Genomic DNA, 14,326 nt, shown 5'->3' on the forward strand with positions numbered 1-14,326 from the left:
TACTTTCATTTGAATAATTTGTCTGGGGATTTTCAAAATAATCTAAAACATTTTCATTGGACGTTGAATCGACTAATACAAATATTTTCGAGCTTTCATTCAATGATACCAAAATTAGTATATGATAGAGAATATTTTGCAATCTGTCTCGATTATAACTTGACAAACCCTAGCCAAAATACTTTTCATTTAAAAGTCTACAAGTTATACATCTATTTCCTTCGAGGCTTGAACTTTAAGGTTTATATAGTAAAACTGACCTACTGACCTACATAATTCTGACACATAATTACGTATGGTACCAAAATAATTTTGACTAATGTTCTCGCTCTAGAGGTTAAATATTTAATGACAAAGCATGTAAAAGAAATGGAATGGCTTTATTGAATATATTTAATTATACTAGTATTTATTTAATTATATATATTTAATGTTGTTAAATAATTAATTCAAAGACGTTTAGAACTGTTTATATTAAATAAACAAATTTAAAAGTAATAGGAATACTTAAACAAGGACCTAAATTCAATTTTATGAACATGTCCATATAAAACCTCAACTGATTAAAAAAAATGTATAATGCCGTCGTATAACGCTTGTTCTGGTAGAATAAAGAAATATTAATATTTCTTCTTTCTATCAGACTTCGTGATCGGGAGGCCCGGGTTCAATTCTCCTTCGTGGTGCCGCGTCAAACCTAAGACGTAAAATTGGTAGCAACTGTTCCTTCGCCAACCGCTCGGCATCATAAGTGAAAGTCACGGGTCTTTCGGATATGACCTTAAAACGTAGGTCCCGTGTCACGGTAGACGCTGGCACTATAAAGAAAACCTCACTGCTCAATGGCCCTGAGTGCCAAGTATAGGTCTAAATTTGAAGCCCTTAACCGGCACACGATGACGTGTCCATATGAGTGAAAAATTCTCGAGAGGGACGTTAAACAATATACAATCAATCAATCAATCCTACTCTCCGAACAACAAGCGTTATATAAAATTCTTTAAATGTATATGTACATTACACGATTGTTTCTCTCTCAGAATTTCTTAATTTTAAAAAATTCAAAAAATATTTTATTTAAAGACCTGTCCTAGCATGGTTTCATTGGACTTTTTGTAATATCAAAGTCGATTGAAGGCATTTTAATATATTTGTCACTAATTTTGTCAAAACAGAGAGTTGTGTACATGTAGGACTGTTTCACTGGGTTGATAGGATAGAAAGTGACTGGGTCACCAAGTCCTTTAACACTTTAACATTTCTTTCCCCTATTAGAACAACCAATTTACAAATTTTTAACCACTTGTTGTTTTATATACTAATAGACATGATAATGAAATTGAATTTATAGTTGATTATGAAAAATCTCGTCTAAAATACGTTTAAGCTTGTCAATTTGAAATAGATAGTTTCAAATTGCCTATAAAACATATTTTAACAAAGTGATTCATTAATTATAAATATATTCAATTAATCAATCTTATATCATTTTATCTCACGAGCAATGGTTTTAACCAAAATTAAATCGGCACCACACATGCCTTTAATACAAAGTTATGTAGGTCAGTTTTACTAAACACGCCTTAATTACCATGTCTCTGAAAAGACATAGATGACTCAACTTGTAGATTTTTTGTCCAATCATGATCAAGGTAGATTGCAAAATATTCTATAACATAATATGTACTGATTTTGGTATCAATGAGTTGAAGCTTGTCAACCTAGGATCATAATCATCATCATGGAAATGTATTAAACTATATTGTAAAATCCTATGACAATGTCTTAAAAGAAGGTAGAGAAAAGCTCGTGATATTTGATTTTAAAAAATGAATATTAAAGAATATCACAACTCTTGAAAACAAAAATAGAGATTGAATATCTGAGATGTATTTTTTTTCTTCAAAGAATACGTTTCTACTATACTTAGTAACTCCTTGAATATTTAATCCGTGTCCCTTACAAGCATACTGGTAAATCCAAATGGCTTAAATAATTTTGGTTAAAATAACTTTCCTCATTTCCTATTGTGAAAAAAAATTAATGAAATTTAATATTACATAAGCAAAGCCAATGTTTATGCATGTTAAAAGTGAAATAAAACGGGGCTGCAGAAAATAATCTGATTTTAAGTTTTGTTCATAAAAAATCATTATCTTTCGCATTCAAAATTAAGTTATAAACTCTTTGTAAAAATGACGTTCTCAGATATACGATATTTGATAAAATAGAATTCTAATTTACGATTTTCATACACTTATTGTGTGGAATCATTATATTTCGCCCGGCTAAAAATTTGGGGTACGCTTCGTCCTTGAATTTACATCTTCCACGAATTAATGTACGAGGGTTTTATATTCCTTTTTGTAGATATCAATCACTAAACAAAATTAAGTCCGACTAACATGTTCTTTCTATAGATATTTGAACTTAAGAACGGTATTTTATCTCCATATTTAAATATTCTTAAAAAAAATGAAACATTATTTTAGAATAACAAAAGAAAAAAGTCTCAGGCCAAAATAAAATTATAGTTTGTTTGGAATTGCCGCCCGCCTCATTTAAATACCCACCGCTCAAAAAATTTTATTGGCAAAATATTGACAATATTATTTTTTTTACCGTTTTATCGTCTAACATTGTTTATTACAAGTTCGTTCGTCGAAAAAGCTTTTTAAAGTCGAGTTTGAGCTCCAGCGTTTTTCCTTTATATAACTGGTACCGATAAACTGCACCATTCCCAAAGCCAAAACGTTAATTTTTCCCAATTTTGTGACCAAAAATTCCCTATTCAACTGTGAAGCAGCAGACTATCACGACATCATATTTCTTTTTAAATGAAACAATGTACAAATTGACTAATTGTTTCACTTCTGCTTAAATCGAAAGTAGAGAAAGTCGTAATTTGGCGGGACCTGTGGAGTAAACAGCGTAGTATCTATACATTTTGACAAATTGAAAGCATGGAGATGTGGAAAACATGGGACATTGATAAAAAATGCAATAAGTTCTTGTTGCTTATTTTTCAAAACACGTAGTAATGGGTTATTTAGTTGGAATAAGCACAACATACGTTTTATTTGATTAAAGAAGAGAAAATTTTCATTGTTCTTCTTTGATGTTATTTTTCTCAATTGAACCGGTACCGGACCTTTCCCAATAGGTGGGAAAAAAATCGCTGCTCTCATTAATTTAACAACACCAGTCAATAAAACGCTTTCTTCATAGTATTGATGATATAGCGATTTGGTGATTTGACAAACTGAAAGCCGCCAAAATGTCAGACCAGGCTGGGTCAGTGGATGTGCATTCGAGCGTTGAAAAGCAGAACATTTATGCATCTCCATAAAAATAAAAGGTGAATAAAAAATTAAATAGAATGGTACACTGATACCTGGAAAAAGCTGTTGTAATAGATTGCACGTTGAACTTGATAGGCTTAGTCCATCATGTTGAAATTAAAAATAATCCTTTAGATCCCATGCAGTTAAAAAAATACATGGATCAGATTATATCTGTTATCCCGAATACTAAAGGAAAAATGTTGTCTGTCAGTATGACAAGTCCTTGAAACGTAATGTTAAAACTGAATCATGGTGCACGCTCTAGAACATATCAAGCACCCGTTCCTGCTTTTCCACAAAACACCCTGGTAACTATTCTTAAGAAATTTTGTGTGGTTCGCACTGTTTGTAAGGGTTGTCTTAACAAAGGGCTAAATTTCAAGAGAAATGCTATGATTTAGACTGATAAAATTATTGTTTAATTTTTTTTTAAATAAACTGGAATGTTTGATGCTGAAATTTGACTGTTATTAAATGAGCAGATCTAACATCTAAATAAGATTGATATTTTAGAACTGTTCTGTATATATAATTTTTCAAAATCTGTATATATAATTTTTCAAAATCAAAACAAAAAAAATATTAATAAAATAAGAGGAAAATTAATAAAAATCACAAATGTTCATTGAGATTTTCATTTCTTATCATTTAGCTTCAATTTGTAAAAAAAAAAAAAATATATATGCCTCCCTCCCTCCTGGGTCTGAAAACCCCCAGGCGGCAATTCCAAACAAACAATTTTTTAAGGATGGCCTCATGCAGTATTTATTATATTGTACAAAATTATACAAAGTTTTTAAATTAGGTAAACCATGTTCTTAGATGTCATATGTAAAGGCAATCTATCATATACAATATTTGACTTTTTCTTTCACACTTAAGAGTATATTTTCAAATTTTGAGTATTAACGTTTTAATTTAATACAAGTGAATGCATATTATACTACAAAATTACATTAACCGCATCATTTATGCATTTATCATTTGAACTAATGTACAAAAATGTTTTTATTCTCAGTATCAAGTTTCCTTATGTAAACCTCCCTTCATTGAAGGTAAAAATACAAGATCCGTTTGTATAAAAAAAAATGTTTGAAAGGATACCTGATATGGCGGTTCTCTGTTTGAAAAAGCAAAATTGGAATGGTCATTTAATAATTTAGATAAATGATCAAACAACCAGAACATTTAAACAAATGGTTAAACTGTTAAATACCAACCCGAATTAGCGCTTAATTCAAAAGAAAAAAATACATACAGCAAAATCATTTACAAAATCTTAAGTTCATCATAATATGAAATGAAATTCGCATGTTACAATAATTTACAGTATATAGAATGCCTATCAGAGCCGAACGGTTTACTTATGGATAATTTTCGCCAAATTTGATTAAATCATTTCTTCAGATTATAAAGCATTGTAATTGGATAACAATAAACACAAACCCATTAGAGTTGGTTGGATTTTTAAAACAAAGAACTCTACATTTTTAGAATCACTTTGAATCTCAGAGGAAAATTAGCAAATCAGACTCGTCTTCAAATTTCATAAAATTTATGAACAAAAAAAATTGTTCGGGAGTGATAAAACAATAATAGGAGGAATAGGAGCATTCTTCTAACAGATTACATTTACATGTACCAGTCTATAATCTGCCATAATCAAATTCAAAGGATACACATTACACGATGTTAAATATTATTTACACTTCAATGACCTTGTTTTTTCAAGAACATACATCAGTAATCAGGATGTATTCAAATTTACACAGAAATTCGTTTCAACAGCAAATATTATATTGAAATAAATTTGAATCACAGTTGTTTTACTGGTATTCAAAATACAGCTGAAAGTTTACATGTAATCAAGCACCACATCAAAGTCACCTCCCCTTGGAGTGATGCCATACACGTGGATGAGACTGTCGAAACCATGAGTACCTAAATGTGAGTAAAACAGTTTGTAATCATTTGTAATTTATCTGCTAATTACTATGATTGTAAATAGCTTTTACCGGAATATAATGTAGAACTAGTACTTTCTTTTGAAAAAAAGGTGCATAAAAGATAATGAGTTATTTTGTTATTTTAATCTTGTTTTAAATGATCACCTGTTCATGAATATTATTTGCAAACACTTGTGCTTTAAATAGATTAAGCTTGACTATTTACTATATATATTTTTTTATTCTAATGCTTTGAGTGTTGTATTTGCTAGTAATGTACCACCAATGCGCTGGCTACGAGATCTCTTTAGGATACGCAGATTAATGGCGATTCCCTGACTAATTTCTCGTTCCTGTTTGGAAATGTACGCTGTCAAAGCACCACATAATGGATGGTGATAGTGCTTCAAGTCATACAAAGTCTTCATAGTGGGACCTTTGAAATACATATTTAAAATATAACATGTAATTTTTCAAATGAACATTTTCTCAATTAAAAATTCAATCATTTTATTTAAAATTATTTGGAAACATACTGTCATTAATTTTTGTAATTTTTCCTCCATACGTGCATTCTATATATTCTTCCTCACTGTTGTAGACACAGCCACTTCCGGCTAGTCGAGTTGAAGAAATCTTGGCAATGATGCTGTGATCATCAATGTCCGAGAATGTTGCCAGTCTCTGCAGTGCAGTGCTTTCAGTGTGATAACATTTGGGTATTACTCTGGGATGAGGAACTCTATTGGAATGGCGCTGCCATTCTTCAGGCTGAAACAAAATATTCGAATCTGTATATTTCTTTATGTTCTTTATAATAATTGCAAAGCTTTTGTGTGTAAATATCATATGAAATATCAGTTACTTATATCGAATTCAAATTTCTCAAATCACTCAGTTTTGCACCGTCTGTTTCTGCTGCTAATCAGTATGAAGTAGTTCTAACATGGCAAGCTTTTGACAAACAAGTTCATGAATCAAATATATAAATAGTCTTATAATTAATACAATAAAGTTGTCAACAAAAAATCATTAAGTTAAACGCTGACTGACGTTTTTCATTCAAATTGTTAAGCCAATATTTACACGCTTGTATGCAGGGATTTCTGTTTGCCCAAATGTGACTAGAAACGCACAGCAAATATGACCAACGGACAGGGGATACTTTCTCATCCAAACTGATCCAAAGTGATCCAAATTCTTTTGATTTTAGAGGTCTGGGTCTTCTCTCTTATTATTTTAATGGGCGTTTACTCTTTAATATCTCCAAATTTCGTTTCAAGGGACAAAACCATCAAGAAACGGTTTCAAAATAAATATTGTCCTGAAATTTTAAAAAATTCGAAATACTGTAAAAAAAAAAAAATCTCATGCATTGAAGATATTTGCTAAATTTAGTTTTCTTTGGGTCATCAGACTAAATTCACATGGTTTGCAATTTATTTAAAAGATTTTTTTTTGGGGGGGGTCTTCTGTTGAAGCCAGATTTCCATCATCTTTCTTATAATTAGCAAACAATGCCGTTTTACATTGTCTCTATTGTGGTTTACCTGGACATCAATCGAGCCTGTCGTGGATGAGGCCATGATCGGCACTTGCCCAAATTCCCCAGAAACTTCCGTTGGCTAGGTGGCAATGGTGTTTTCCGACACTGCTGAGCTCCGACACAAATGAAATAGAGGGAATCTTGTTCTGAATATCGTGGAGCAAATGGAAAGGGAGTGAACGGAAATCGTCTCTGGGATTATGGGTATCTACGCCGATTGATCTCGATGAAATTCCAGCCATTAGAATTGCCAATTGGGTATTAAAAATTGAATCATAGTTCTGAAAGAGAAAAATTATCATTAAAACTTTGATCAAAAAATGTTACGCTTCAATCTTAAGCATTGCTTTTTTTAACTTTCACGCCGAGGCATATTGAATACCCTTCCTGATTATGCTCTCTAGTTGTAAAAAAGGCTTTAGATTTAACGTAATGCATTATTGGTGAGATCATTTAAACCCCAAATGGAATTTTGAAGCATATTCTTTGTGAAGGGCTTTAAAACTTACCTTAAATTATTTTTCTATGAAAATTTGGTTAAAATTCTTGACCTTTAAATTGCTTCACTACACAGTATAAAACAGCAACAAGAAAAAACAGGACAGAAGAGGGCAAATCCTCGTTAGAAGAATAAAATATTTTTCCAGGCAATGACTAAGATCCGTCTGAATCAAGGAAGTTTTACGCAAGTAACGATTACTACATCAGAGCACATTATCAGAAGAACAACGGAAATATTAATATCTATCCTAACCTGTTAGCCAATCAATGCGTTTGTGATATTATCAGTAGTCTCTACGCCCATTCTTTTCTTGTTTTGCGTAATCTATATTAGAACGAGTCAAGGTGAAGGACAAAATTTTTACCAACAACGCACTACATAAGGGATGTTAAACACCTGTTTATGTCAATGAAATTTAACACACGAACACAGTAAAAAGAACATAAAGTAAATATGAATACACTCAGCACAACTTAGCATTTCTTTTGTGATTTAATGTTAACGACAGTAAAAGGATGTTGACGTGATATTTTTCAAAAAGGGACTAGGGAATTCAAGTACGTTTTATTGATAGTCTTGATTTTAATCATTTTGCACATACTGAGATAGTCCTCCTCATGATAATACATTAAATTTGCATGCTGGATATGAAAAATTATCTCAATGTTTTGGAAGAAAAGTAACCATTATTGTACTGACCTAAGAATACTGCATGCATCTCATGTATCAATTCGGAACATTGATATATCTTATTTACTTAACGCAGCATGAATGGTGTTTTTGAAAATAGTTTAATTAAATCATCTTTCCTTGACGGTAGCTACATGCAATATCCAAATCACCACCAGAAGTGTATTCTGTACAAGATTAAAATGCAGCAACGAAGGAAAAATTGTACTCTTTGGAACATATCTCACGATATTTGAAATCCACTGTGTATACAAGATGTGAAGGGTTTTTTTTCATCACTCCAGTCTTTTGAATATTTTTTAAGTATTCAATGTAGGAATAGTTGAAGATTACATGTAGGTGTATCATGAAATGTGTAGAAATGGATATAATTACAATTTATCTCAAGTTGAATCATGCAGTGTAGCGTCCTTTTATGTTTTGATTTGTTTATGTTCATTTTATAGGAACCGATAAATTTTGTATTTAAAAAAATCAGAGTATGATATGATTCAGAATTTAATTTCATATGCATGTATATGTATCTGTCAATAATATCAGCTTAAATTGACAATTTATAACGACAACTCTTAAGTAGTTCACTTCAAATTTAAATCCTTAAAAAGGAAATCTGAGAGTTATAGTCTAGTAACCCTCGCGCCTTATTTTTTTTAAACACAGTCGCATAATAAGTGTTGAATGCTTGGGCTGAGAGCTATCAGTATTCAATGTAGGAATAGTATTAAGACTCTCTAAAAACAAATTAAATTTTAAAGAAAAATGGCCGACATAAAAACATCATACGGGTATATTTAAAAATCAATCAAGAAGGTAAGATTGCGCAATACAATTTTTTAAATTAATGGTATGGACTCATGTTTACATGAACGAACACTGATCAATCTCTCAAACTTAGTAAAGAATCTGAATCTAGATCATTGAAAAGTGTTCCTATTGGACTAGGAACACCGGAGCTTACTTTTGATAAACAAACTTTTTTATAGACTTGTCATTTGAAACTCCTTTGTGACTTAAATAGAATAATTAAAATTATAAACGTTTATCTCATATAATTAAACATTTTTATTTTCCATTAGGGTGAAATACTAAAATGAGAGCATATTGCACTTTTTATTCTTCATTCAGACTTTTTTTTTGGCTCAGTTGTATCTTTTCGTTTTGCTTTATATACTGTTGTCTTAAAAAATATGTACGTCATAAATCTATAAATAACTAAGTTCCCATGTCCTATTTGAGACCGTGTCTATGAGTATAATAAAATTTAATTTAATTTTTTATGGAGTATGAAAATGCACTCGATACGTTAAACAAAAAAAGTGCTTGGTTTACTGCAAAAAAAATATCTTAATAGTAATTTCAGTTGGAAAATAAATTAACCCTCTGCCATCTTGGCATTAATATGTACTTCCTGATTCATAAAAATGAAAACAAAAATATGCATACACTCCTAAATATATATATTTTTGATGCAGAGTGATGAAAAATTGGAGTCTATATAGATGAGAAAATCGTTTTGTTTAGGTTTTAAGACATACCTTAAAGTATCAATAAGTATTTTTCTGGTAAGCGTTTGTTGACAAAAGTATCCGATGAGAGCTATTCCTTTTTCTACCCTCGAAAAACGTTTACCGCCTCACTGTCAAAAAAACTTTGTTTTAGCTAGGGATCCTTGGAATCCTGAAATGGTTTTCTGTAAAGTTTACATCAGTTTAACTTCAAATAAACGGACTAAAGCCTTTAAAATTCCTCCTATAATATTTAACAACTTAATCAAGGGTGTAGATAATCTTCTACGCTTTAAAAACACAACATACACCTTTTATAAATAGAGATTGGTAACCAATCAATGCTATTATTACATGTTCGTAGTGATTGTCTGCCAATGGTTTTACGTAAAAGAAACGTTTATTGTTCTGTATTAGTCACTTTAGCCTATTCGTGGAAATTATTAGAAATTTGCGTACATGTATATGCAGTTGAAGTCATAGCAATAATGGCACTTCAATGCGCTTGAAATATATCATTAATTGAGCTATATGTAGAGGTTTATTTATATTTTATTACAAATAAAATGATTTCCAAACATATTTGATTTTTCATGCAAAATAAGGGAAAGGAATAGTAACTTATTTTTTGAATCAAATTTAAGCTATGCATTAATACTTATCTAGCTTTAAAAATTTTTTATCATTATTAACAGTCTCCTTGATGAAAAATATAACAGGTTTTGGTTTATCATATTTTTTAAGTGAATAAAAAATTAAATTATCTAAAATTACCATTTTTTGTTTATATAATAACAACAGACTTCAAAGTCTCCCTTTTGAGTCTACCATTGTACCTTGATGCCCAGTAAAAGGGCACTGAAAATTCACCGAAATAAAACTTTGTCAGATAACTAACTATAATCTTATCCAGTTTACCGAATGGCAGGTACTTTTTCAATGGCCTTTCAATTTTATTATTATTATTATTATTATTATTATTATTTGCTTTTTTAGGATTAAGCAATTTGCTTTTCTTGTAACTAAGTTTATAATTACATTATAAAATCTTGCAAAAAATATTTGACAAATGCCTTTTGTGATCTCGCAAGTCTGAAACCTTATGCAGTTTGCCACTATGACTGTTGACACATACCTAGACAAAGACGATTAATATTAATAGTACTGTAGAAATCGAACTGTGAAACTTGCCACCTGTAAAATCTTGTATGCATCTTGTACATTCTATATTTATTAATAATAACACACTCTTTTAAAGCTACGTACAATTATTATCGACGGGTTCTTGCTTTACATGAAGAAATGATTCGAGATAAAGGTTCAAGTTTCTAAATATTGTAAATTTTTCATCTCTAAAAGTAATTAAATAAATAATTTTAAAATGATTATATTTCACAATAAAAAACGTAATTGAAAGGTCTTTTGCAAGATAGGTAATTGTAAGCAACACAAATACTTTTCCCTTGATAAATAGGTTGTATACAAGATGTTCACTATATTTTTACTTATTCAGTTCGTTGGTTTTCACTGAATTGTAGGTGTAATAGGATAGAAGGTTACTTAACACAGATATTTTAATTAGTTTGGAAAGTAGTAAAGTACATGTAGGTATATAATCAGGGGTATTAAAATAACTCATTCTGCATATATAAACAATACAAATTTATTTCAAATGAAATAATTATTCCCCATAACTTTATGTTAGATATTTTGTTTAAAATGAGAAATTGAAACTTTTTGGGAAAGGATCAAAAGATCGTGCTTTGGAAGCTTCAGAGTTTGATAGGGGTCAAATAAAATCATTGAGAACAAAAAATCAAAATGGACTACCTTATAGATTAAACCCCTAAATAACCCTCACGCCTAACTTCATGAATGTAAACAAAAATAAAAATAATTCCATTTAATTCAAAAACCAGTTTCTAAAACCGATTTAAATATTTAGGTGGAAACCAATGGGTGTTTATAATATCAATAAAAATAGAGATTTTTTAAATTCTAGGAAATATAAAATAAATTTTAGAAGGCAGGCATAAAAAAAATAACATGTCAAAATTAAAAAAAAAAATAATACAAATATTCAAGGGATAGTAAATGAGTTCATGTGATTTTTTTTTATTAAACATTATGATCAAATTTTTAAATTAACACGGATGATGTGCATGTGATTGAAATAATGAATTAAAGCTATCAATTTTTGACCGACATGTTATTTTGAATGTATAAAAGCAACACCTCTGTCATCACTGCATTCTACATTTTTCATTTACCTTAAAATTTGCGCATCCATTTGTTCGCCATGATATTAAAACCGCTTTAAAGTACATCAATGATTTTTTTAACGTTTACTTAGCATAATGTTTTGTTAAATAAATGAATATACATCAATATACATCAATAGTTATCTTTTTAAATAAATTGTTGATGTTTTAGAAAGCAATGGTATGTCCTGGCGGCGCAACCTCAATGATTACATTTTTTCTACCTAGACATCAAAGATTGCCGTTAATTCACTCAAGTTGCATGACACAGTTTCGTCGTAAAAATTACAATTTTTACCCCATTCTGCAAGACTTAGTTCCTTTAAATTTTATCGTAAATTTTAGATGAAATGTCCAAACAACTTGGGGGTTTCAATGACGTCAGAAAGGGGGTGGATGGGTTTCTTTTTCCAGCATTCTATAAAGTTTCACGCTTGGGAAAACTGGCATATACATATGAACCTAGGAAATATTTAAAAGGGTCATTGAAAAATAAAATGCATTCAAAGTATTCAATTTTAAATGACGAAAAAGATTAAAATGACAAGAAAAGTAGTAAAGGTGTTCAAAGTTTGTCAGGTAAAAAAGGTTAAAAAGTGACGTTGATCATGTGTGTTGAACTCCGACAAGCACATATGCTGTTATAATCAAATGAGAATCTTTCTCTTTGTATAAATTTATTTAGAATATTGCATGCATTGAAATTAGATGTTCATGGCAATTTGAAATTATACAAACAAGAGTTTGAATTTAAGGTAACCAAGAAAATACTTGATAATTTTTAACAGGTCTTGATTTCCAAATAAGGAAGTAAAGACCGATAACCGTGAATAGCTGTTATACAAAGCATAAACAAGGTGCTAGTCCTTCTGATCAATCAGATATCAAAATTTATACATAAATAAAACATGTTTTTTTATGCTTTTTGTTCAAAAGATTTTTTCAGAACAACATTTTTGTTAACTTTATGCACATTTATTAATGATATAATATTTATGACAGTTGCTTAAAATGGGGTTAGAAATCTGTCACTAGATAAAGGAGGTAGCAATCCAAAAAGTTCAACTCACGTTAAAAATTTGATATAAAAACGGAAAATGTTCAGTTTTAAGAGCCTGACATAAAAATCTTATCGAATGGATAACAGTCTTAACAATTTTTGGGTGTTTATAATAAAACCGTCCATGCAGTTTCTGGTATGCGAGATAAGATATTGATTAGGAGAAATGCATTCATGTATAATCTCTTTTCTCCGCGTTTTACGTCTTTCCTTATGTCCATTTAAAGTCTGCATAGCTTAGTATTAGACGCTCATGAAATACGTGATGTTTTAAAACAATATTTAGTCCATACGATAAACACTTCTATGCCTCCTACATGTATGATAAAAAACAGCCCGATAGTGCAGTGAAAAATAAACAAAGATATGCAGTTTTGTCGATTTTGTCATTTAATTCAATGACATAAAGTAAAATGTATAACAAATCATTAAGAGGGATCAACTAAAATTAAACAATACATGATATATTTACATAGGTGAAAGGTACAAGTGTGATTCCCCTGAGACTGACTAGAAATTTACATGCATTGAAGTAAAGGAGAAAGTCCGAAAACTGTCCATTCTGTGAGAGAATAGTTTTTTCTCTCACAGAATGGACAGTTTTCGGACTTTATCCTACTTAAAACATTTTCTCTATTGTTAACTTAATAAACTGTCCCAGGTGATGGTAATGTATTTGCTTTGATTACGTCATACATTTGATTGTCCAGAGAGTGAGAGAAGAAAAGAATATAGATGTATTGTTTAACTTAATGGACAGTGCCAGGTAAATTTAGATTTAAATGATAGCTCACTTCATTTCTGACCACTTCCAATGTAAAGCTACATGAAAGAGGATGTCCTCATCGGATGGAGAAAGTAATGCATATTTCTCCAAAATACAGGAAAAAGGTCGATAAATACTCAAAAGTAGGTAGACACAAGCAGAAGCCTGTACATGTAGGTATGCAGAATCTGAAGTTAGTGTTCAAGTTTTGACAAAAAATATCGCAATCTTTGTGAACAATGAGGATTTAAGGGACACATATTCGAAACATTCTTTGAGAACAACACCGGCGACCCGCTTGTATGAAGCTGAGATTAGGAACAGCTAATACATGTAACAGAGAAAACGGGACACAAATCTATTACAGTTTTATCCTACAATTGAACCAACAATGAATAGTAGCAGAGAGTAAATGAAATAATTCATGGAAATATGGGGATTCAGATAATGGCAATTGTATGAAAAGATGAAAATTTGTGATCCCTGTCCCAAAAATGATTCCACCTGCAGTACATCTAGTGAGGTTATCATTTCGTCAGGAAATATGCCTTAATTCTCTTTTAAAATTTAAATTGTTGTTGGATATTTTTTTAAACATTCATGGAATGGATCTACTACGTCATTTACAACTGTTGTGAAGAGGATGAGACGTTTGTTTATTAATAAAAAAAAATTCTAGATGTGGATGTTCTAAAATCATTATCCA

General features: G+C 30.5%; 1 protein-coding gene across 1 annotated transcript; it reads right to left on the bottom strand.

Annotated features, from left to right (window-relative positions):
- Positions 1-4,097: 4,097 nt before the first annotated feature.
- On the bottom strand, positions 4,098-9,793 carry LOC134268210 (uncharacterized). The gene is made up of 5 exons (XM_062750397.1): positions 9,564-9,793; positions 6,841-7,117; positions 5,827-6,061; positions 5,571-5,726; positions 4,098-5,285 (listed from the first exon to the last, which is right to left on the bottom strand). Exons 2-5 carry the CDS (start codon positions 6,874-6,876, stop codon positions 5,200-5,202), a joined length of 513 nt encoding a protein of 170 aa, XP_062606381.1. The 5' UTR covers positions 6,877-7,117; positions 9,564-9,793; the 3' UTR covers positions 4,098-5,199.
- Between the last annotated feature and the right edge of the window lie 4,533 nt (positions 9,794-14,326).

The sequence above is a fragment of the Saccostrea cucullata genome, unplaced genomic scaffold (assembly GCF_032062105.1).
Source record: "Saccostrea cucullata isolate Sc308-1 unplaced genomic scaffold, CSIRO_AGI_Scuc_v1 ctg15415, whole genome shotgun sequence".
Classification (NCBI taxonomy): Eukaryota; Metazoa; Mollusca; class Bivalvia; order Ostreida; family Ostreidae; genus Saccostrea; species Saccostrea cuccullata.

Excerpts from the sequence above, each read along its gene's own strand:
- LOC134268210 (XM_062750397.1), bottom strand. The coding sequence starts at position 6,876 with ATGGCCTCATCCACGACAGGCTCGATTGATGTCCAG. Across the intron at positions 6,062-6,840 it reads CAGGCTCGATTGATGTCCAG|CCTGAAGAATGGCAGCGCCA; the intron begins GTAAACCACAAT and ends ATTTTGTTTCAG. Across the intron at positions 5,286-5,570 it reads TCGTAGCCAGCGCATTGGTG|GTACTCATGGTTTCGACAGT; the intron begins GTACATTACTAG and ends ACTCACATTTAG.